The sequence below is a fragment of the Spodoptera frugiperda genome, chromosome 15 (assembly GCF_023101765.2).
Source record: "Spodoptera frugiperda isolate SF20-4 chromosome 15, AGI-APGP_CSIRO_Sfru_2.0, whole genome shotgun sequence".
In the NCBI taxonomy this organism is placed as follows: Eukaryota; Metazoa; Arthropoda; class Insecta; order Lepidoptera; family Noctuidae; genus Spodoptera; species Spodoptera frugiperda.
In genome coordinates this window covers 15,332,117-15,355,444 of record NC_064226.1, presented here as the reverse complement: position 1 = coordinate 15,355,444, position 23,328 = coordinate 15,332,117, and the positions used below count along the sequence as shown (strand labels likewise).

Sequence of the window (23,328 nt, the reverse complement as noted above, 5' to 3'; positions counted from 1 at the left end):
TGTATAAAAAATATTTTACTGACGTCGATTTTACCAAAATTTTCTTGAAAATAATATGCACAAAAATTGGCACCGATGTCGCTGATATCGCCCAGTGCTTTACTTGGGCTGTGTTTGAAGGCAAGGAAACTAAAACAATAATCTATTACTTTCTAAAATTGAACAGAAACTAGGTTATAAATTAAAATAACAATCTTAAATTATTATTTTTCCATTTCCTTACAAAATATAGATCGTACTTTGTTAATAATAATATGGCGTCTAGTGTAGAATTACATCTGTACAGGGTATGTACTGTACAGTTAAACAGGGACACTCACAATATTATAGTGGTGTGAACTAGTTTATTAAACCTTAACAATGTTATTAACAATAAAATGATATATTATGTTAACGAATATAATTGATAGATGTAAGTATATTTACACAAATGAGCCTTGTAGGCGGTATCCCAGCACTTGATAAGTTCACTTACGACATAATGATATAATACAATATGTACAGCGTGTGTCGCGCGGACATCAGTGCGGAGCGCGCGCCGCCGCGGACCTGCAACACACGGGACTCGGGTGACTAGACTACAGGAGCTGCAGTGGCGCAACGACTGCTAATGTACGCAGTTGGACAGCAACAACCTACCCGCGGGAGCGGGGCTGACAAGCTCGCGAACTTCTTTTCAATTTATCTACCTAATACCTATGTTCAGATGGCAAGGGTTAAGCGCGAGCTAAGCACGCACATATCAGGCGTCAAACGTGCGTCGCGGGCCCTGTTTCAGTTTAAGTTCTACATTTGTCGAAGACGGACGTAGAAAAAGATTTAAAGGTTTTTTTTATATCGACGGCAGGAACATAGATACTCCGATACACGTTCATCTCAACGAGTACAAAGAAAACCAATGATCGCACAGCGCGTGTTTACGCGCGCCAACATACGTATGGCTACGCGCGTTAGCATATGTGTGCCTGAATAAAATGTATGTAGTAGTAAGCGCGCGTTAACGAAACGCGTTAACGAAACGCGCGTTTGACGCTTGCCATGTCGGCATGCCCTTAGTTGTATGCCAAAGTCAAAGTCGATAAAGAGCTAAGATAAGGTAAATAAGTGTAATAGAATTTCGCAAGCTTTAATCAGGAATGGGCGGGAACCACTAATGGCCTACGAGGATCTGGGCACGGAGACTGCAGGCGGGCGCAAGGCGCGACACATGCAGCATGCACTGCACGCCCGGGCCGCTAGGGGCGCTACACACGGGGCGCTGCGCGCAAGCGTACAAGCCATGCGAGAGTAGGAGCTGGGTCTCTGTACGTATTTTACCGAGTGTATCGGTCCTGTATAACTTCTTCTTCTTAGAAGCGGTGGCTTTGTTGGAAAGAGAAAACACTAGTTACTGTCGTGGAACACAAAACATACATAACTCCCACTTTATATTACTTTATCTGGACTTTAGTAGAGAGTATCTTTGAGTTTGTTTGGGTGTTTCTTCTCAGTAGTCAGAAGTGTCATTTACGTAGATAAACTTTAAAATATTGGCATTTTGGCATGCACCTAAATGTGCAATATTTTTTTTATTTTTAAGTATGAAAGATAGTTACAATGAGTTATAAAGTGGAGTAAATGTTCACCTGAGCGAGGGTTGGCAGGGCGCGCGGCGACGACGTCGCTCTCGCGGCGCCGCCGTGTCGCGCGGCCCGTACACCGTGTCCTCCGCACTCGACTCCAGCGCCGGCACCGGCAGCGTCTCTGCACAGCACACGTCACGTCACGTCACGTCACGTCACGTCACGTCACGTCACGTCACGTCACGTCACGGCCGGGCGGTACGTACAGCCCGGTGCATGGCGCGGTACTCACCGGAGAGGTGCGCGGCGGGCAGGCGGTATAGCTCGGCGGCGCACGCGGCGCACGGCGAGCCGCTCGACTCCGAGTCGCTGTCATGTGACCGCCCGTACTCTGCACAATGAGCAAAAATGATGACATCCTTTTCCAAACTAAGATTTCTAGCAACAAAAGTCAAAAGACGGGCACAGGGTGTACCTACTTTTTTATCGATAACATATATATCATCAATATGTACATATCAGTTCGCTCCTGTCTAGGTGCAAAATTATCATGGTACAAATTAATCAACCTCAAACACAGTTATCTTTAGGGATATTCTTTTATTCTCATTGGATAAGTACCTACAATAAAATGGCTAAAATGCGTGGCGGATAAATAACTACAATAGCGAAGTCTCTTCTTCTCATTCGTATCACTCTTGACAGAGTGGTCGTGGTCAACATGTAGTGCCTGTGGGTTGTGTGGCAGATGTTGCTCGCCTCACGATGTCCCGGCATCGCTCCCTGTTGGTGGTCAATCTGGTGCACTCGTGCACGGGGTCACCAACCATTGCCTTGACTTGATCGGTCCATCGCATTGGAGATCGTCCACGCGGTCTAGAGCCCTCCACTTTGCCTTGGACAACAAGGCGATCCAAGGAGTCGTTGTCTTGCCCTGAAATGTGCCCAAACAGTTTGAGAATGCGACTTTGCACTAAAGCTGACAGACGCTGTTTTATGCCAAGTTCTTATGACGCTGAGACGTTCTTGAAACGCTGTTCTATGCAGTATGGAGGCATTAGTCCGGAATTCTGTCCATGACACTCGGAGCATTCTTCTCCAACACCACATCTCTAGGGCGTCTATCTTCTTCCTCTCAGTCTCTCTCAGCGTCCACGTCTCAGCGGCGTATAAGAAAATAGGGAAAATGAGGGTTCGTACTAGCCGGGTTTTTGTTGCTTTGGTGATGTTTTTGTTCCTCCAGATTTTTCTCATCTTATCCATTGCAGTTCTTGTTATCGCCATACGCCTCTTTACTTCGTCCACGCATCCGCCATTATTCGAGATCAATGCCCCAAGGTATATATAAGTCGATACCACTTCGCAGTTTGCAATTTGGGCTATATCCGGCATGTTGTTGTTTGCGCGGTCTACGATCATAACTTTGGTCTTACTGCGGTTAATCTTTAACCCGAATTGAAGGCTGACGTGCTCCATTTTGTGAAGTAGCTCTTCCAGGAGGCTGGCGCTAGACGAAAACAGAGTGGTATCATCTGCAAACCTTAGATTTGAGATTCTGTATCCACCAATAGCAGCACCGTCATTCCATTCATCTAAAGTGATTCGCATAATGAGCTCCGTGTAAATGTTGAAAAGGAGTGGTGATATTATACACCCCTGGCGCACACCAGCACTAGGATGGAAATTTCCCGACAAGGTCTCATCTGTTCGTACCGATGCAGTTCCTTCTTCATAGAGTCTTCGCAGAAGATGCTTAGGTGTGCCCATTTCCAAGAGAGTATTCCACAGTTTTGGCCACTTGACTGAGTCGAATGCTTTAGAGAAGTCAACAAAGCATATATAGATCGGCTTGTTGAATAGCGAAGTGGTTATAGTAAATTGCCTACACGGTTGGCGGTGTTTGGACTACTGGCTGCCGTGTATCATGTTCGATTCCTGCACGGAGCAAATCTTTGTGTGATCCACAAATTGTTGTTTAGGGTCAGGGTGTCATGTGCATGTGTACTTGTATGTTTGTAAACGCGCCCATAACAAAAACAGGAACGAGCGTGACGAGAGATGTACATACCTGCAGCGTGCGCCAGAAGGTTGGGGCGCGGCGGGGGCGCGGCCAGGTCCAGCGCCTCGGCGCGGCCGAATGTGCGAAGGTGCAGCGCGCAGCCGACGGCGCCCGCGCCTGCGCCCCGCACGCTCCCGGCGCCCCCCGCGCCCCCCGCGCCCTCCTCGCAGCCCGAGCCTCCCGACATGCTGAATGTCGCGTACGGACTGATCTCATGCATCTCGCTCCTCACTATACAAGTATACATCCACAGTCCAGCGTTAGTTATACAACAATTTACGTACATGCAACTATCGGGCTACGGTAGCTGCTACCCGTCGCACATACTCAGCACGTAAACATTCCCAGTTACTGCCAAACATTTTTTATTTGTGACGTCGTTACAGGCTCATCTGTCATTACTTACACAATTTTTTTTTTTTTTTTTTTTTACATTTAATGGGTCGACGTTTGACCGCTATCTCACCTGATGGTAAGTGATGATGCGGCCTACGGTGGAGCACGTCTGCCCATAAGCAACCTATTCACTCGGGCCTTGAAGACACCCAGGTTATACCCATCAGGAAACACAGACTCCGGCAAGGAGTTCCACTCCCTAGCAGTACTATCTTACCATCGGGTGGAGTTATTGCTTTCCCATTCCGTTTGCTCGGTTCCGTGGTGTAGAGCTGGGGGTGCGGCTGGCACAGCTGGTGCAGCGAGCGCTCGCGGCGCAGGCACGACGTCGCGCGGCGCCGCCGACCCACCGCTACTGCTGGACATACAAACGCGACAATTCGAAGGCCGGCCGCGGCGCGGGCGGATTCGTCGAGGCCTCGGTCGGACAGTACCAGTGAGAGCGAGCAGCAGCGCCGCCAGCACGCCCGCTAGCAGCGCGGGCAGCAGTCCCGAGCGCCAAAGCGCGCCCCCCACTGCCGCGCCCCCGCTTTCCGCGCCCCCGCTCACCACGCTGCGTTTCTCTGCCGGAACCTCAGTGGGCTCACCCAAACGCTCTGTGACCATAACCGTGACCAAAATGGTCCTTTTGAATGTCCGTATCTGTCAGTTCTTTTAGTATAAATTACAAATATGTACCTATCTTCAAGAATGTAATAGGTAGATATACACTTCCTAGGGCCGGCACGACTAGAGTGATTACCTACGGCCTTATAAAATCGTGAATTATTCTTAGCAAGTTGTGGAGGGTTGCTGATCATCACACCAGGATGTCAAATACCAAAACTTCATAGAATTTCGTACTGACATCAAAAGCAAAACCGAGAAAAAGAAAAATATTAATGTACCAAAGTTATAGCGAAGCTCGATTCTAATGCTAATTAGTCGGACGTTATTTTTACTTATAATGAACCGAAAGACTACTCGAGAGCATTTAATCGACACATGGGTTTTGGATGACGACTGAGAACCTCCATTAGCAGAGTGCGTGGCCGCTCTGTAAAACGCGACGGTGTCGCCGGCGGAGGAGCGCGCCTCCACTCGCAGCTCGTACCAGGCGCCCGGCTGCAGGCCGCCCACCTGCGCGGCACACACGATATATATGTACGTCACGGCCAAGTGTAATCAACAAGTGGGGCGGCGGCACGTACCTCGCCAGTTTCTCCGTCTGTGAATATATTCTGCCAGGCGTCGCCGGCGGCGGGCCGCAGCGCCAGGGCCCAGGCGGCCACGGGGCAGCGCCCGGCCCAGGCCAGCAGGTTCAGTCGCAGTGATGTACTGTTCGCCCATATGAACTCCTTGCCTAGCGGTGCTTTGGCTTCTGCGGAAGATATTGGTTTCTATAATAAACTACTTTCTTAGGTACACTGCCCTCTTGATTGCTACTTGTAATTGGGAAATATGTACAAAACTAGCTTTTGCCCGCGACTTCGTTCGCGTGGAATAGTGACTTCCGGCAAATTTTTGGTTTTAACCACATAGTTCCCGATCTCGCGGGATCTCTTCAAAAATGAGATGTGGAAGATATTCCAGGGAACTCTTCAAAAATCAACATAATGAGCTCTGCGTTTGATTTTAATAGATGTATACTCACTTAGGGCATTGAAAAAATAGTTTAAAAACGGACTTTAACTAAAGAAATATTATAATCTTTCCGAACTTAAGATGAAAACTAACTTAAAACTAAAGAAAGCTACGAATTACGAATTTATAACAATTAAAAAAGAAATTATATTAGAACCTATCCTTTATGCTATAATAACCAAGCTTAAACTAAATAATTTAAAAGAAACGACTTAAATCTAATCTAATTAATTTATAAATTAGACTTACAATTTTATTAAAAAAAACTAACTACAGTAACTACTAATAATCGATATCAAACTAAACCTACGTTAAAAAGTTTAACCAGAAAACCCAACAAATAAACTTATTAATTGACAAATACAACGAAACCAATTTAGAATATACGAAACAGCAGGACCACTACAGACAAATAATCATACGACTGATAATACACATTTTCTACAATAGTACCGAAGCGCTCGGCCGATACCCAACCAAATAATTGTAACAAAACCATAGCGCAATCTATTTCGATCCCAACGCCATCTATCGAGGATAAAGACAACTTGGATTATTTATTTATACTCCGTTCGGGCATTTTCTTTGTACTAAAAGTTTAATTATATTGATATAATTTTTTTCATACCTTTTTACTATTTGTTAACTTTTTTCGATGAATTAAAACAATAACATGAACCGAAGTCGTGTAACGATCGACATAGAATTATCTATACTCCGTTAGAGCGTTTTCTTTGTACTAAAAGTTGTATTATGTAATATTTTTCATTGCTTTTTACTATTTTGTAAAAACAAATTTCCAATGAATTAAAACAATAACATGAACTGAACAATTGTAATTACACCATTGCGCGATCAACGCCATCTACGGAGTATAGGAACAGCCCGACATTGTTCAATTCCGTACTATAAGTACGAAATTGAACAATAGATGGCGCTGTATGTCCGGAATAAATTTATTTTTTATTTTATTTTTTTTTATTTTTATTTTATTTTATTTTTATTTTATTTTTATTTTTATTTTTATTTTTATTTTATTTTTATTTTTATTTTTATTTTTATTTTTATTTTTATTTTTATTTTTATTTTTATTTTTATTTTTATTTTTATTTTTATTTTTATTTTTATTTTTATTTTTATTTTTATTTTTATTTTTATTTTTATTTTTATTTTTATTTTTATTTTTATTTTTATTTTTATTTTTATTTTTATTTTTATTTTTATTTTTATTTTTATTTTTATTTTTATTTTTATTTTTATGTTCATTCATTTATTTCTCATACTTGTTTGTTACATTTTTAAATATTAAATTAAAAAGAAAAAAAAAATAATAAAACATTTAAAAATATAAAAAGCAGTAGCCCACCAGTAACGGGATAAATCCAAGCTACCGGTGGTCAGGGCTCAAGAGAGAGGAATTTCCGGACAATACGCGCCGTGTCCAGAAGTACTGCCTTCTGCATCAGGCTCTTGATCCAACCATCTAACGTTAGCCTACTCAGGTGTTGGTCGAGGCTTTTGGCTATAAGGCCATTGGCAGATACGACTATCGGCACAATGATTGCTGAATCTACATCCCACATGTCGACAACCTCATGAGCTAAATCAAGATATTTACTGGCTTTATCTTTTTCAGCTTTCACAAGATTCTCGTCATGTGGGATTGTTATATCAATTATCATTGTGCGACGGCTTGGTCGATCTATCACCACAATGTCAGGTTTGTTAGCAACAATTGTCCTATCTGTGATGATAGTTCGATCCCAATACAGTGTGACATCTCCATTTTCAAGAACTGGGTCAGGCAGATACTTATAATACGGCACTTCAGATTCAACAAGTTTGTATTTTAAAGCAAGTTGTTGATGAATAATCCTGGCTACAAGATTGTGTCTATGCAAGTACTCTCCGTTAGCTAAGTGAGAACAACCCGAAATTATATGTCGAATGGATTCCCCTGGGCGATGACATGCCCGACAAATGTCAGCCGTTCCATCCTTTATAATATACTTTCGGTAGTTGTTCGTCAACATAACTTCGTCCATAATTGCACAGACAAAACCTTCCGTTTCTCCAAATAAGTTACCAAAACGTAGCCAGGATACGGACGCTAAGAAATCTGTATCTGGCCCATGTAGGGCCCGATAGTAGCGTCCGTGCAACTCCTTACTTTGCCATACATTCTTGCGATCTTTAGTGCTTAGTATTATAGGTTCTCTCCAGTCCTTATTAGCCAAGGAGAGCGGAGTAAGTCCTTTGTCCACTGAGACAACATCTCGATGTATCCCCACTTCCATTTTGAAAAAATATTTTCGGAGACTGCACACTTCACTATTGTGTAGGGTTTTGGCATTTAAAAAGCCTCGCCCCCCACATTTACGTGGTATGTACAGTCTCATTACTGATGATCGTGGGTGATGCATCCGATGCTCAGTCAACAATGAACGGACTTTTCTGTCCAGGGCGTCCAGTTCCGTTTGAGTCCACTTGAGTATGCCAAAAGAGTACATCAGTACTGGCATGACCCAACCGTTGTAAGCGCGCACCTTGTTACCACCTGATAAAAGACTATTGAGAACTTTCTTCAGGCGGCCAAAGAAGCGCTCCCGCAACGATTGCTTCATGATAGCTACATCAATACCTAACGCTTCTGACATACCCAAGTATTTATAGGTTTCGGTTGAAGAGAGAAGTCTAAAGTTTGTGGTATCAGAGTTTCGTGTTTCATCTGATTCCACAATTTCCCCCCTCTTTACATGCATGATTGCACATTTGTCCACACCAAATTCCATCCTAATGGCATTACTGAACGTTTCAGTGACATTTAGTAATTTCATTAGATGCGAGTTGTTTGGAGCAAATAGCTTTAAATCATCCATGTAAAGTAGGTGGGATATAATTTCTCCCCTCTTCTCAACCTGTAACCTAACCCGGAATCCTCAAGCAAAGTGCTTAGAGGATTCAGAGCTAAGCAAAACCATAATGGACTCAAACTATCACCCTGGAATATACCACGCTCTATCCTAATGGGTTCATCGTTCTCACAAAGGGGTTTGGGTAAAGTTGGCGTCGTTTTGAAGTTGAGCGGCCAGTAATGAAACTTAAATATTATGAAAGAACAGAATACAGCGATCAAAAGCTATTATGGTCATATTTCTCTAAACCATATCGGAACTGAGATATTTGGTTTTATATTGGTCATTGAAATCGAAGAAGTTATTAAATGTTATTGCACTCTTTATCTATGGGCCGATGGTGTAGCGCGCTTCTAATCTCTCGTGGACTTGTGGATAATTATAACGACCATAGGCGTAGCCAGGGGGGGGTTGAACCCAAACCCCCGAAAATGGCGTACCTAGACATTACAGAGCGTTATGTGTCTAGTTAGCATAGTACATCCCCTGTTTGGCAAAGGTCTGTATGACTACCTATGAATCTATTTAAAATATTACATAATTTTTTTTTTTTTCGTCACACATTTCATGGTTCGACTTTCTGGTAGAAACACTGGAAGGGCAAGATTCACAAGGACTAGATGCAATATTGGGCCACTATTGCTCATGTATAATCGGAAAACGGACCTTAGGCTGCTGTTCGCATATAATGTCCATTATATGGTACATGGGATGGGGCAGATATCAAAATAAACTGACTCCGCCGGCACAATTTTTAGATACCATTATTCGACATGACATTGAGAACGAAATGGACGAAGAAAGTTAATATGTAAATGTGTTTTTAAAAATCATGTAATAAATGCAATAAGGTATAATACTGTGTTTTTATTATTTCCTAGGGCCCAATACTAACGTCACATTGATAGACGAGAGGTCGAGAAACAGTAAAGCCAATAACTAATATCAATCTTCTAATAATATACAATAACTAAGATTTTTTTTCACACAGGACGGTAATTGAAGTACGGTATTTATAGAGACTACATTTTTAAATTCTTCAAACTCAAATATCTCAGCTTTGATATAACTTAGGATAAAAATAATTGAACATATATGTATAATGAACACAGCAGAACAAAGTAACATGAAAATTATAGGTGGCCGCTGAAAAAAAAATGACGCCACAAGACTACATTTTTAAATTCTTCAAACTCAAATATCTCAGCTTTGATATAACTTAGGATAAAAATAATTGAACATATATGTGTAATGAACACAGCAGAACAAAGTAACATGAAAATTATTGGTGGCCGCTGAAAAAAAAAATGACGCCACAAGTCCATACAAAGTTACTCAAACCCCTTTGTCGACATCCTGGATAGCGAAGAACCGTTCTCCATTGTCTCATACATGACATCAGGAAAGCACGCAGAGCTGTATCGACTTTGTACAGCTCCAGTACCCTCATGAGCCATGTATGTGGCACGGAGTCATAGGCCTTCTTATAATCTATCCAGCATGTGGACAAATTCTTGTGAGATCTACGAACCTGTTGGCAAATGGACATGTCAATGAGGAGAAGCTCCTTAGTACCACGGGACCTATTCCTACATCCATTTTGAGAGGTAGACATGATATTATTGTCTTCAATATGCTTATTAAGTTTTTCTCTCAAAATGGATGTTAGGAGTTTATAAATTGTCGGTAGGCACGTAATCGGCCGATAATTTTTGGGTTCCGCGGTACTTCCAGATTTATGGAGCAGGTGGGTTAACCCAGTCGTAAAGAATTGGGGCAAAGATCCAGACTCCAGAGCTGACTGAAATTGAGATGCCAAGCGACTATGCGAACTGGTAAACCATCTTAACCAGAAATTGTGCAGCCCATCCGGGCCTGGAGCTTTCCAGTTAGCCAACGGGTAGGCTGCATTAGACACATCTTCGGTGGTTATGGAGATTTGTTCCATTTCTGGTACCAGTTCACATTTTCGCCTAACCTTCTCAATCCAACCCCCTTCAGTGTGACAAACAGGTGCCGACCAAATGCTACGCCAGAAGGACGTCGTAACATCAGCATCTGGTAGGCACGTGTCAGTCCTAGTCTGTTCTTTTAGCTCCCAATTTCTATACACCCACCTTTGATCCCTTTGGAATGTGCGATTCTGTGTATACCGTTCCACTCGCTTCTTATACCGACGAATACGGTTTGCCCATGCATAAATTCTCTGTTTCAGGAAGTCAAGACGCTCCGTAATATGTGAGACATAGTCCTGGGGGCTTATATCCATCCCCAGGAACGCCCGCCTCACAAAACGCATCACTCTTGGGCGCGTGTTGCCCTCCCTGAAACAGATCAATTTGGCAATAAGTGTTCTAGCCTCATCGATACGTCGTTCAATCCTGCACTGCCAAGCTGGTACAGCTGGTTTCTGCCGTGTGCTGTTGTTTTCTCTTTCGAGTAGTTTTACGTTAGCTACACGGCATGCTGCTATTGCTCCACAGTACAGAATTGAATGACTATCGATAAGGTCCTCAGAGTTATCAAAATAATTTGATAGCTCCGAGTCCAGGGCACATACTAGCGCCCTGTTCTTTTTATGCATGGGCAGACGAGGTAAACGCGGTCTAAGAGAGGGCGATATAAACCGGTATCCCCGAATCGCATCCTCCAAAGCCCTCTTCAATTCTTCACTGCATTTGTGAGTACTTTATTTTTATTTTTATTTTTATTTTTATTTTTATTTTTATTTTTATTTTTATTTTTATTTTTATTTTTATTTTTATTTTTATTTTTATTTTTATTTTTATTTTTATTTTTATTTTTATTTTTATTTTTATTTTTATTTTTATTTTTATTTTTATTTTTATTTTTATTTTTATTTTTATTTTTATTTTTATTTTTATTTTTATTTTTATTTTTATTTTTATTTTTATTTTTATTTTATTTTTATTTTATTTTATTTTATTTTATTTTATTTTATTTTATTTTATTTTATTTTATTTTATTTTATTTTATTTTATTTTATTTTATTTTATTTTATTTTATTTTATTTTACTTTTATTTTATTTTTATTTTATTTTTTGATTTTTGAAATAAAAATATATCTATGTCCTTTCTAAGGTTCTAAACTATATCTACCATCGTACCAAATTTCAACCAAATCCGTCAAATAGTTGCGGAGATTAATGGTATAAGCATAGAATGTTCGACGTGATTCTTTAATTTGACATAACTTTTTTATTTATGAACCGATTGACATGAAACAAACACTAAATGTAAATTTAAGCATCCCACAATATATTCGTGAAAACCGCATCCAACTCGGATCAGCCGTTTCTGAGATTAGCGCGCACAGACGAACAGACAAACAGACAAACAGACAAACAGACAAACAGACAAAAAAAAAGTTAATTACATTTTTGGGTTCGACATCGACATAACAATAACCCCTGCTATTTTTTTTATTTTTATTTTCAATGTACAGACAGCACTTTTCTACGATTTTATTATATGTATAGATTTATTTTTATTTTTATTTTTATTTTTATTTTTATTTTTATTTTTATTTTTATTTTTATTTTTATTTTTATTTTTATTTTTATTTTTATTTTTATTTTTATTTTTATTTTTATTTTTATTTTATTTTTATTTTATTTTATTTTATTTTATTTTATTTTATTTTATTTTATTTTATTTTATTTTATTTTATTTTATTTTACTTTTATTTTATTTTTATTTTATTTTTTGATTTTTGAAATAAAAATATATCTATGTCCTTTCTAAGGTTCTAAACTATATCTACCATCGTACCAAATTTCAACCAAATCCGTCAAATAGTTGCGGAGATTAATGGTATAAGCATAGAATGTTCGACGTGATTCTTTAATTTGACATAACTTTTTTATTTATGAACCGATTGACATGAAACAAACACTAAATGTAAATTTAAGCATCCCACAATATATTCGTGAAAACCGCATCCAACTCGGATCAGCCGTTTCTGAGATTAGCGCGCACAGACGAACAGACAAACAGACAAACAGACAAACAGACAAACAGACAAAAAAAAGTTAATTACATTTTTGGGTTCGACATCGACATAACAATAACCCCTGCTATTTTTTTTATTTTTATTTTCAATGTACAGACAGCACTTTTCTACGATTTTATTATATGTATAGATGACATATATGTACAAAATGACACAGGCGGTATTTTTTGAATTTTGCGGCCTTTAACATAAAACTGATAGTGTCACCACGCGGCCATAACTATATTCTATTTTCTGGCAAATTTTGAACGCATTTTTCATTCATCCCAATGTTATGGCCGACGACAGGTAAACACTCGTTGCAAGTTTTTTTCGCGCCGTCAAAGATTTTATTCAAATGGTAAGTTTTTTGTTATTGATACTATTTGTTCAGGCGTAGTACAGTTTTATATAATAATTATTTATATTTACGAGTTGTACCATAGCTCGATAGATGGCGTTCGCCGGTTTAAATTCGAGCTATGGTTACGTTACAAGGAATAGTATAAGTCTAGAGAAAATGTCTTAATAAATGTCTTCGTTCGAGTGTGTGACGTTTTACTTCAACCTCTTTGGCGACAGTGGCGCCAACCCAAACATAAGGTCCTTCGAGCCGGATAGTATAGTGATAGTACAGTGATAAGTGCCTCTAGTGGAGGAAATCAGAACCAACGGTCGTCGAAGAGGAAGAAAACCGAGCGGAGTCCAAGGAGAGCTGAGCAAGGAGTTGTGTAAAGTGAGATAGTGTTTGTGAAGTGGCCATAAAAACTGTGAGTACATTGCCTTATTTAAACGTCCCAAGTGCTAGACAGTTCATGGACTTAGAAAAAAGTTAGGACTTAGAAAATTTAGAAGAAAGTTCAGGACTTAGAATAATTTAGAAGAAATTACTTGGGACTTAGAATAATTTCCAAAAAAGTGAAGAGACCCCGAATCTATGCCCGATTTTGCCTAGAACAGTCAATAAATTCAAAGACTTCAAAAAAATTCAGCTGGTAAAAGACATAGAAGAATTCCATCAGTCGGGACTTGAAAAAAGGTTTCATTACGTACAAGGAAAAGTTCGGATATCTTGTCTACAACCATGGAGGCTAAGTTGAGATTGTTAGACGACCTCAAAAGTCGTATTCAAAAAGGATATGTCAACTTTAAAAAGTCACAGAATGACAGAATCAATCAGGCATACATTGACTCGAGGTTGGAAATACTAGAAAATCAATATCAACAATTTATACAAAAACATGACGAACTTTTGGAAAATTATACAGAAAAGGAATTGAGCTCTACCAGTTACATAAAAGACGATGTTTTTGAGGATGTTATGGACACTTTTATAACATACAAAGTAGATTTAAAAAACGCTTTACCCAAACTTAAGACTTCTGTACCGAGTGATGTTTCACCTGATCACATGCAAGCAAATAAGTCATCAATAACAAAATTACCTAAAATATCTATCCCGACTTTTAGTGGTAAATATACTGAATGGTCATCGTTTAGAGAATTGTTTTTGTCATTAATTGATGGTAACGAAGCTTTGGATGATGTTCAACGTTTACATTACTTAAGGTCACAGTTGACAGGTGAAGCAGCACAACTCATAAAACACATACCTATTACACATGCTAATTATAAGAAATGTTGGTCTATGCTAGACAGCCGGTATAATAATAAGAGATTTTTAGCTAATAGTATTCTCAGGCGTTTACTTAGCCAAAATCAAATGACGGGTGAGTCGTCGGTTGCACTCAAAGAACTTTTAGATACAACAACCGATTGCTTGCACGAATTATCAAGTCTAGGGGTTAAGGTAGACGCCTGGGATATCATTATTATTTATTTAATTAGCTCCAAGTTGGACGCGGAGACTCGGAAGCAATGGGAATTGCAGGTAAGTGAATCTTGTGAGGATCTTCCTACCTTCCAAGATTTTAAAGACTTCCTAGACAAACGTTTTCGAGCCTTGGAATTTGTAGAACCACAAAGTAGCAAGTCTAAAGGTACCTCTAAAACGTTTCATGTAATTTCAAAGATATCCTGCCCTCATTGTTCCGAAGAACATCTCTTATGTTATTGCAGGAAGTTTGTTCAGAAATCCGTAGAACAACGGCGTAACATTATAAAATCACGGGGTTTGTGTTTCAATTGCCTTCGCTCAAGTCATATAAGTATTAATTGTCGTGCAAAAACCAAATGCAGGATTTGCAAAAAAAGACATCACACACTCTTGCATCAGAAATCGGAATCAGGTACGGAGAAACGCTCCTCCGCATCTCCGATTAAACTGAAACCACCGGACGAGGCCACGGCTGAACCTCATATTACAACCCATCATACTCGAAACATTCATAGTCAGGTCGTACTGGCTACAGCCCGTGTTCAGGCAAGGTCGAGTAATGGGCATTCAAAAGTTTTGAGAGCCTTGTTAGACCAGGGTTCTCAAGCTTCATTTATAACAGAATGTGCGGTTCAGAAACTCAAGTTAAAAAAAATAGCAGTTAAAACCACTATTTCAGGTGTAGGTGGAAGTCAGGGCAGTCTGACATCCAAATTTATGGTTAGGGTAAATATTCAATCTATGCAGGATCCTAACCTCACCTTTGAAACGAAAGCTTATGTGCTTAAGAAGATAAATGCAATTTTACCTGAAAGGAAATTTACATTAGTGGATTGGCCAGTACTAGGAAATATTACGTTAGCTGATCCAAATTTTAATAGGCCTAACAAAATTGACATTTTGTTAGGGTCGGGAGCCTATGCCAAAATCTTAAAAAATGGCTTAATTAAGGACCCTACGGGTAAAATAATGGCTCAAGATACTTACCTCGGCTGGATCATATCTGGAGAGGTCAGTAATTCAAATAGTGATATATCATAATTTAGTTAACATGCACGCTAAGGTCGAAGAAAATAGTATTCATAAAAAGTTTCAGGAAATTAAGGCAGGGTATTAATGCTCTGATATTTTAATCATTCGTCCTGAAGAACATCAATAATCTAGTTGAACTTACCTGACTTCACATGAGGAATATAATATTAGGCTTGATAATGGAAGTGATCTGGAAATAAAAGATAAAGGACTTACCTTCAATCACAAATCAATTCCATTACAAGATTTACTTACCTCGCAGTAGTCACAGCTATCACCGATCCAACTAATACTAAAATTAATACAGTCCACTGCAATACAACGTTTGTAGTATCTGCTAGGTTTGGCTGCATATTATTTCACTTACCGCTTACCGCTCAAATCTTCATCTCAAAAAACTTAATCAATTTAGATTGCGATGAAGAGTGGTCTAAACATCTAGGTACAAAGTAGCAGTCTTATTATAGTACACAGTACAGGTTACAAACCTAAGTTATTTTCCTGGTAGTAGTAGATGAGAAGGATCGGGTTCACTGCAATCTTGTCACTTTCAAAATAAGGGTGGCTCCAATATAATATTTAATTATACTTACTAGGATTGGAGTCATGATGTGTCATAGTTTTAGTTATTACATTGTAGATGTAGTTAGAGTTCGTTTTATATTATTACTTTTATTTTTAGGAAATTTCTTTAAAAAAAAGACTTACCTTTTTTGGATGGCTTCGACATGCGTGCTGGCTCAGAGGTTTATCACCCAGGACGATGAACAACATTCATTGTAGAATAGGACCTTTAAAATTATAGAAGGTAATCCAGCCTCACACTCTAGTTTAGGACCTCACTTCTTGAGGTATGATACCAAAATCATATTTGGTAAGCGTACTACCTTTGTAGGTACATCAGAGTTGTGTAAACACTTCTGATGTAAATTCATTGACTCCAGGACATTTCTGTGATAGTCAACCATAGGTAGTACCATATTATTATCAACTTACGTGGCTTGAGACGTTGGCAATTGACACAAAGAATGATTTAATATTGATACAAACACTGGTCTCGGGAGTATTTGACAATGTTCTTGCAAAGACATAAGTGGGCTAACAATAGAATATAAGGGCTCCCGAGTTAAACGTCCAGCTTGTAAATTTTGTGTTTTAACCAATGTCAATTAATTAATTTGTTAGACTTATACTTTTTTCTACGTCTTTATATTTTAGTCATTTAAGAACCAAACACCAAGAACTGTAGTAGATTATAATAGTTAGTAATTAATTCTTAATTTTATTTGTTTTAAGGACTATAAGTCCTTGGTGGGCGGTATGTTCAGGCGTAGTACAGTTTTATATAATAATTATTTATATTTACGAGTTGTACCATAGCTCGATAGATGGCGTTCGCCGGTTTAAATTCGAGCTATGGTTACGTTACAAGGAATAGTATAAGTCTAGAGAAAATGTCTTAATAAATGTCTTCGTTCGAGTGTGTGACGTTTTACTTCAACCTCTTTGGCGACAGTGGCGCCAACCCAAACACTATTAATGCAGTATTTTTTGAATTTTTTGAACACTTATCTTCAGACTAAATTACTTATTTTTAGAAAAAGAGCTTGTTTTATATTTATTTACAAATTTTATTTTTTTAAAACGCTGTATGGACAAAACGACATACGTATATAACGGACAAAATGGCATAGGTATGTCATTTTGTTCAAAGCTTTTGTATTTGTTTTTTTTTCTACGTTTGCAGAGTAGAATTGTTGTTGATTCTGTAGTACAATATTCTGTTACTTGTGATTATCCTATATCTGCTTGGTTTTCACAGAACGATTAATCTATTGAATTATATTTATAAGCGAGGGCTTTTTATTGGCTGTCAGTTTAACTTACTGTTATTGTTAAATAAAGGTATGTATTAAATATGAATAAACAAGTAGGTTCATTATAGACACTATGCGTCTCAACAGTTATAAAATCTTAAAGTGCGCCTAAAGCTCCTCCAGCAAAGAAAAAACGTATAGTCACCAAAACATTGTTTGAAGACAGTAGTGAAGGAGAAGATTTTCCGAATGTCTCCCAAGACGATGAAGATGACTGTGCGTGTATATATTGCAACGACCTTTATTCAAGATCTAAGCCCGGAGAAGACTGGTTGCGGTGCTTACAATGTTCGCATTGGGCTCACGCTTCTTGCGCCGATGTGCCCAAAAGAAGAAAAAGTTTCATTTGCGAATTATGCCAATAATTCCGTCACTTTTATCTATATGTCATTTTGTCCATTAGCAGTATGTCATTTTGTCCGTAGCATATGGACAAAATGGATTATCACTGATCTCAGTTAAATTTTGTTTGTTTTTTTTTTTCTGTAGATTTATTACTATAAATGTTTATTAGTAACGATAATTTAAGGACCAAAGATGATTAATGTGAACTATGACTGTTTTGTGAACTACCAATAAAAAGTTATAATACAAAAACAAAACTATATGTCATTTTGTACATACTTCCCTTATACCTACTGTCTCTTTGGCCGAGTTTTTACCAACTTTTTATTAGCCGGTTCAAAGATCACTCTGCCACAGTTCTTCGTCTCCATGCCGCAGGTTGGCTATTGAGCCTGGTATTCTAGTGTTCTCCAGGCCCTCGAGGTGTATTCCGTAACACAGTCCTCAGTAAACTATGCTTTTAATATTTAGCTTTTAGATCGATTGCTGCACTTTTTATGTTTAGTGGTTCCTAATACGAATATTTTCTATGTTATAGATGATCCAACTTTCAGGGTTATTTCTTGTGTGTTCATTGATTTTAAAATAGTAGCACGTAGGGTGCTCAGCATGTCGTTGAAATAGTTACAGTATTTATGTATTGAACGCAATTTATAGAATGTTATTTAAGGGTATTCGGTGACTCACTTTCGCCCCTGGTGCGCGCGACGAGCGGCGCGGAGTGCGTGGAGGCGCCGAGCGCGTTGTGCGCCTGCAGCGTGACGCGGTACGCGGCGCCGCACGCCAGCCGCGCCAGCCACAGCGACGTGTCGGCGGCCGGCACGCGCCGCGCCCGCGCCTCGCCCGCGCTCTCCCCGCGCGTCCACCACACCGTGTACCCTGCGACCGAGCAGTTGACATGATATTATCTGAGACTCAGCTTTATGTGGGCGGCCGTCGGTTGTGAATTGTGAATAATTTAACTACCCAGTATGTGTGCCCCGCCGTCGCTCGGTTTGTCCCAGCTGAGCTGCAGCGCGTGCGCCGCAGTACTGCGCAGGCGCGGCGCGGGCGGGGCGGGCGGGGCGCGGACGTGCACCGCCACGCTCAGTGTGTCGGAGCCCAGCCCGTTGCGGACTGTGCACGTGTAGTTGCCCGCCAGCGACACGTCTGCCTCTGAATGCAAGTCACCTCGTTTCAGTTTATTCGCAAGACAGTTAGTTCATCAAGCCATAATATGGAATAGTTGAATGTCCTCACTATGAATGATGAGATCCCCATCGTCGGAGACAGTGGAGTGGGTCGGTAGCGGCGCCCAGTGCCAGTGCAGCGGCGGCGCGCCCAGGGCGGAGCAGCGCAGGCGCACGCGCGAGCCCCGCGCCGCCCACACCACGCGACTTAACGACGAGATCCTGGCTGATACTGCCGGTTTAATACAGTCGGTAAAATCAAAATTATGCTTCGGAGTTATATGATAAAAATATCAAAATTATACCGAGCTTTTAAACAATATTATCAATATCGTAAACTTGACTTGACGTAACATTATAAACAACTATTATTCTGTATCCTTCAAAAGTTCAACGAACTTTAAGTAAAAAGCATTCATAAGAAATTAAAAGTGTATAGATTTCATTTTTCAAACGTGTTACACTCGGATTTTTATCGCAGGGAGTTTACAAACATATTTACAATATTACCCACGTAAGTAGGTACACACCAGACCCAGGCCTGGAACAGTTTAATTTCGGCGCAGTAACCTGGACAACTGCCACTGCGCCCACCGTGCATTCAAAATGGTACGAAGCTTACAGAATATGCACAAGAGAAGGTTGATGTTTATATTATTGTTAGTAACACAGTTATGTGAGGTTGTTAACGTTTTCTCAAAAACCCCGTACCTATATGTTTGCAAAAGGCTATTGTTTGTGTCAAGCCAGATTAAAGATATAGTATCAATAAGAAGCCAACAAGTGCTGGCTGAGATGACGTACGCGCGGGGGCGGGCGCGGCGGCGGCGGTGCGGCTGGGCGGGCCGACGCCGGCCGCGTTGGCGGCGCGCAGCCAGAACTCGTACACCGTGCTCTCGCGCAGCCCGCGCACCTCGCGCCACACCTCCTGCGGCGCGCCCTGCGCCTCGCCGTCCTCCGCCGCGACGTCGACACGCTGCGCCCACTCGCCACCCACTCTTCAATAACAAAATGAGTACTCGAATGCATGGGGATACGACGCGAGTGGCGAAGTAGGCACACGACGTCATGACCACGCTGACTTACTTGGCGCGTTCCCTGGTGTACAGCGTGTAGTGCGAGAGCCGGCCGGCCCCGGCGGGCGCCAGCCAACTCACGCGCACTGCTCCGGCGCCCGCCGCCAGCGCTCGCACTTGCTCTATGGCCTCGGGAACTGCTGTCACATACGTTACCATGCCGAGGCATCTTACAAGGTCTTCCCTCAATACTAGAGTGAATACTGTACAGAAATACTGGTTTATCTAGCAGTTTGTACTTATGTATTTGAGCCGGTTACAGATTGCCTTAAGTTCCCATGAAGGCCTCACCATGCCAGCTGGCATGTTCTCTGCCGCATGTTCAGCAGAAGATAACGTCTACGATAACCGAACCAATGATGTCCGTGTCAGAGACGTGAACGACTGTCACGTCGGGTTCCAAACTATATTAATTATGCACAATTATACACTATGTAACCTGGAATTCAATGTTGTAAATTCGCATAATGTGGTGAAGAATAACGAATAGTGACTGACCGTCGTCACGCGTGGCGCAGTAGACGGGCGCGGCGGGCGGGCCGGCGCCGGCGTCGGTGCGCGCGCGCACCCACACGGAGTAGTTGGTGGCGGCGCGCAGCCCCTGCAGGGTGGCCGCGCCGCCCGGGCCCGCGCGCGCCGCGCCGCCCACTGTCCGACATCTTGTATCTTACTTTACACATACATTCATATCACCTGCTCTTTACCACCGTGAAACATACTTTAGACAGAAGCGAACAGAGGAACGTTATTTTCAATTAATTGACTACCGTATCGGTTTTCTTTTCAATTTCGTTTTACATATTCATGTTATTTTATATACCGAATATAATTTTATTAATAATTTGTCATACTTAGGTACTATAATATCTTTTTTTCCTTATGTCTTTCCAAAGACTAGCGCGTTCACAAAATGCATAATATCAGATCATTTGTCAGTATGTAGTAATAAAATGATAATGCTCAGATATTACTCCGTTATGTAAAAATATATTTCTTATTATCTTACACTTAGTGAAATAAAAATCAAAACTTGGTAGCGTACAGACCGGAGGCTGCGTGCAGCGGTGCGTAGTGCAGGTCGTACCCACGCAGCGCGTGCGCATGCGAAGCGGGCAGCGGCGCCCAGCGCACGCGCAGCGAACGCGCCGACAGCGCCTCGCACGCCACGCCGCGCGGCCCCACCTCCGGCACTACACACGCGCTACCGTCACTCTATTGTTTGTGCGACTGTCAGCTCTTTTACAAGTGCGACTCGAACGAGGCGGTGGCCAAAGCGGTTGTGTCACGGTTGCATAATATTCAATTGAAAACCATCCAACCACAATAGACGGCTAGCCGCTCGAGATGTATTGAGATTCCTTGTTGGTGTTGTGTGGTTCTCAATCTTCAAACAGCGTACAACAAGAGGGTCATATGAACCGAGTGCTGTACACAGCATTATAAACATTCATTTTGTTAGTCCGTAAGGATGTCAATAACAGGTAGCAAAGCTGAAGGCACAGGGAAAGACAAAAGTAAGGAATAAGAGAATGAGTGCATCACCTCCGTCGGCGGTAGTAGCGTACAGAGTGGGCGAGTGCGGGCCGGCACCGGCGCGGTTGTACGCGCGCGCGGTCAACGCGTACCGAGTGAACGAGCGCAGCCCCGCCACCGTCAGCTCCGCACTGCTCCAGCCGCGCACTGCCGCGGTGCCCGCGCCCCCCGCGCCCCCGTCCTCGTCCCCCATCTCGCCGTCACCGCCGAGCTCGCGCCACGACACCACGTAGCCCAGCAGCTCACCGTTCCAGCTGTCTTGCGACGGTGCCTGCTTATATCAGTTACAAGCAGGACTGTTTATTACACTGACTAGGCCAACGAGCTGCAGTCGGATCATCTGATGGCAAGTGATCAATGCTACACATGGTCACCACCACCACTATGAATAATAGACGGTTGCATAGCCGCCTATTAAAAAGGAATAATTATTACGTAATTCTATGAGGTTTAACGGTTGTTACAATTGCAAACACCGAGCAATGTACTGTGTACTGTGTGTACGCACCGACCACGAGACGTGCAGCTCCCCCGGTGTGGACGCTCTCACTCTGACGTTCTGCGGGGAGCCAGTCGGAGCTGGAAGAACACGCGGGAAATGTTAATACTTAGTGCGTAGTATGTATCATGTGCAAGGTAACGCATGACGAGCAGTCGTGGTTAGGATATATCTCAGTAAACATTTAGTAGGGATCTTGACCATGCCTTTGGAATTACTTCGATAGCCGTAGATACTACTTTTTTCTCACGAAGTTCGAAGTATATTCCATCCGGATTGCTATGTACTGTACTGGAGGTCGTGTCCGTGAACTCATAATTGAGTGCGCAAAGAGTTTATTTTTGGTTTAAAGTCCATCCATAACTTAGCGTAGGACTTAATGCATGCATAAACTAAAATAAATACCAAGCTTCATCGTAATCGGACCGGTAGTTTTTACGTGATGTTTGAACAAACAGAATGACAAAAATAAAATCACATTTCTGGGTTCGATGTCTGTTTAGTAACATCCCCGACTATTGTTTTAAATATCTTCAATGTATAGAATTTACACGCAAGTAAAGTAATCGCTGTCAAGTTGTACCTTCCTCGAGTGTAGTGAACATTAAGGGGTCGGAGTGCGGAGATTGCCCCACGTGGTTGGCTGAAGTCAGCCGCAGAGTGTACGCGCCCGCTGGCCTGAGGCCCTCGAGCGTCGCTGACAATATGTCTTCGCTGTCTAGTCTAGTAAATAGAAATACATAATTGTAATGATTGATTTGTATGAAACGTATGACGTGAGCAATGTCGTGCAGTGTACCGGTGGTCGGCGTGCACCGTGAGGTTGGCGGCGGTGGCGGCGGCCGGCGACCGCAGCGGGGCATAGAGCGCGGTGTACACGAGCGTGGGGGCGCGGGGGCGCGGGGGGCGCGGGGGGCGCGGCCCACAGCAGGCGCACCCAGCGCGCGCCCACGCCGCCCAGCCGCAGCTGCCGCGGCGCCGCTGGCGGCTCTGTGTCCGACAGACGTACATAACGTACATACATGACGACTCGAGTCATGCTGAGTGAAATATTACGCCGTTGGTACATTAGTGTGGCCTGCAATGACGTGGTTTCGGGAGCGTAACAAGGAGACGTCTTGTTCTTCTGATTACCTTTAATTAACTGACGTATACAACTAACTTGTGCTACTTATAGGGACGAGGTGTCACACACACTACAGACCGCTTGTTAACTAACCTTTATACAGTGGCGCTTAGGTTATTGCTTTAATTGATACGTATTTTGTTAAAAAAAATACGTTTTTATACGTTCAATTATTATTGTTTGATCGAGTGGAGACCACGGACTGGGAGACATAATGGCCCCTTTTCCATTGAATGTAATAAATAACTTAAACGCTGCTAAATCTAA

General features: G+C 41.5%; 1 protein-coding gene across 1 annotated transcript; it reads right to left on the bottom strand.

The window, feature by feature from the left end:
- On the bottom strand, positions 1–22,946 carry LOC118276293 (cell adhesion molecule Dscam2). Its single transcript, XM_050698787.1, has 19 exons — positions 22,735–22,946; positions 22,519–22,658; positions 21,945–22,015; positions 21,446–21,707; positions 20,950–21,093; positions 20,402–20,551; positions 19,914–20,040; positions 19,632–19,825; positions 18,898–19,059; positions 18,625–18,813; positions 18,346–18,537; positions 5,208–5,377; positions 5,028–5,136; positions 4,452–4,613; positions 4,235–4,372; positions 3,631–3,852; positions 1,855–1,953; positions 1,626–1,743; positions 1–549 (listed from the first exon to the last, which is right to left on the bottom strand). Exons 1-19 carry the CDS (start codon positions 22,944–22,946, stop codon positions 522–524), a joined length of 2,889 nt encoding a protein of 962 aa, XP_050554744.1. The 3' UTR covers positions 1–521.
- Between the last annotated feature and the right edge of the window lie 382 nt (positions 22,947–23,328).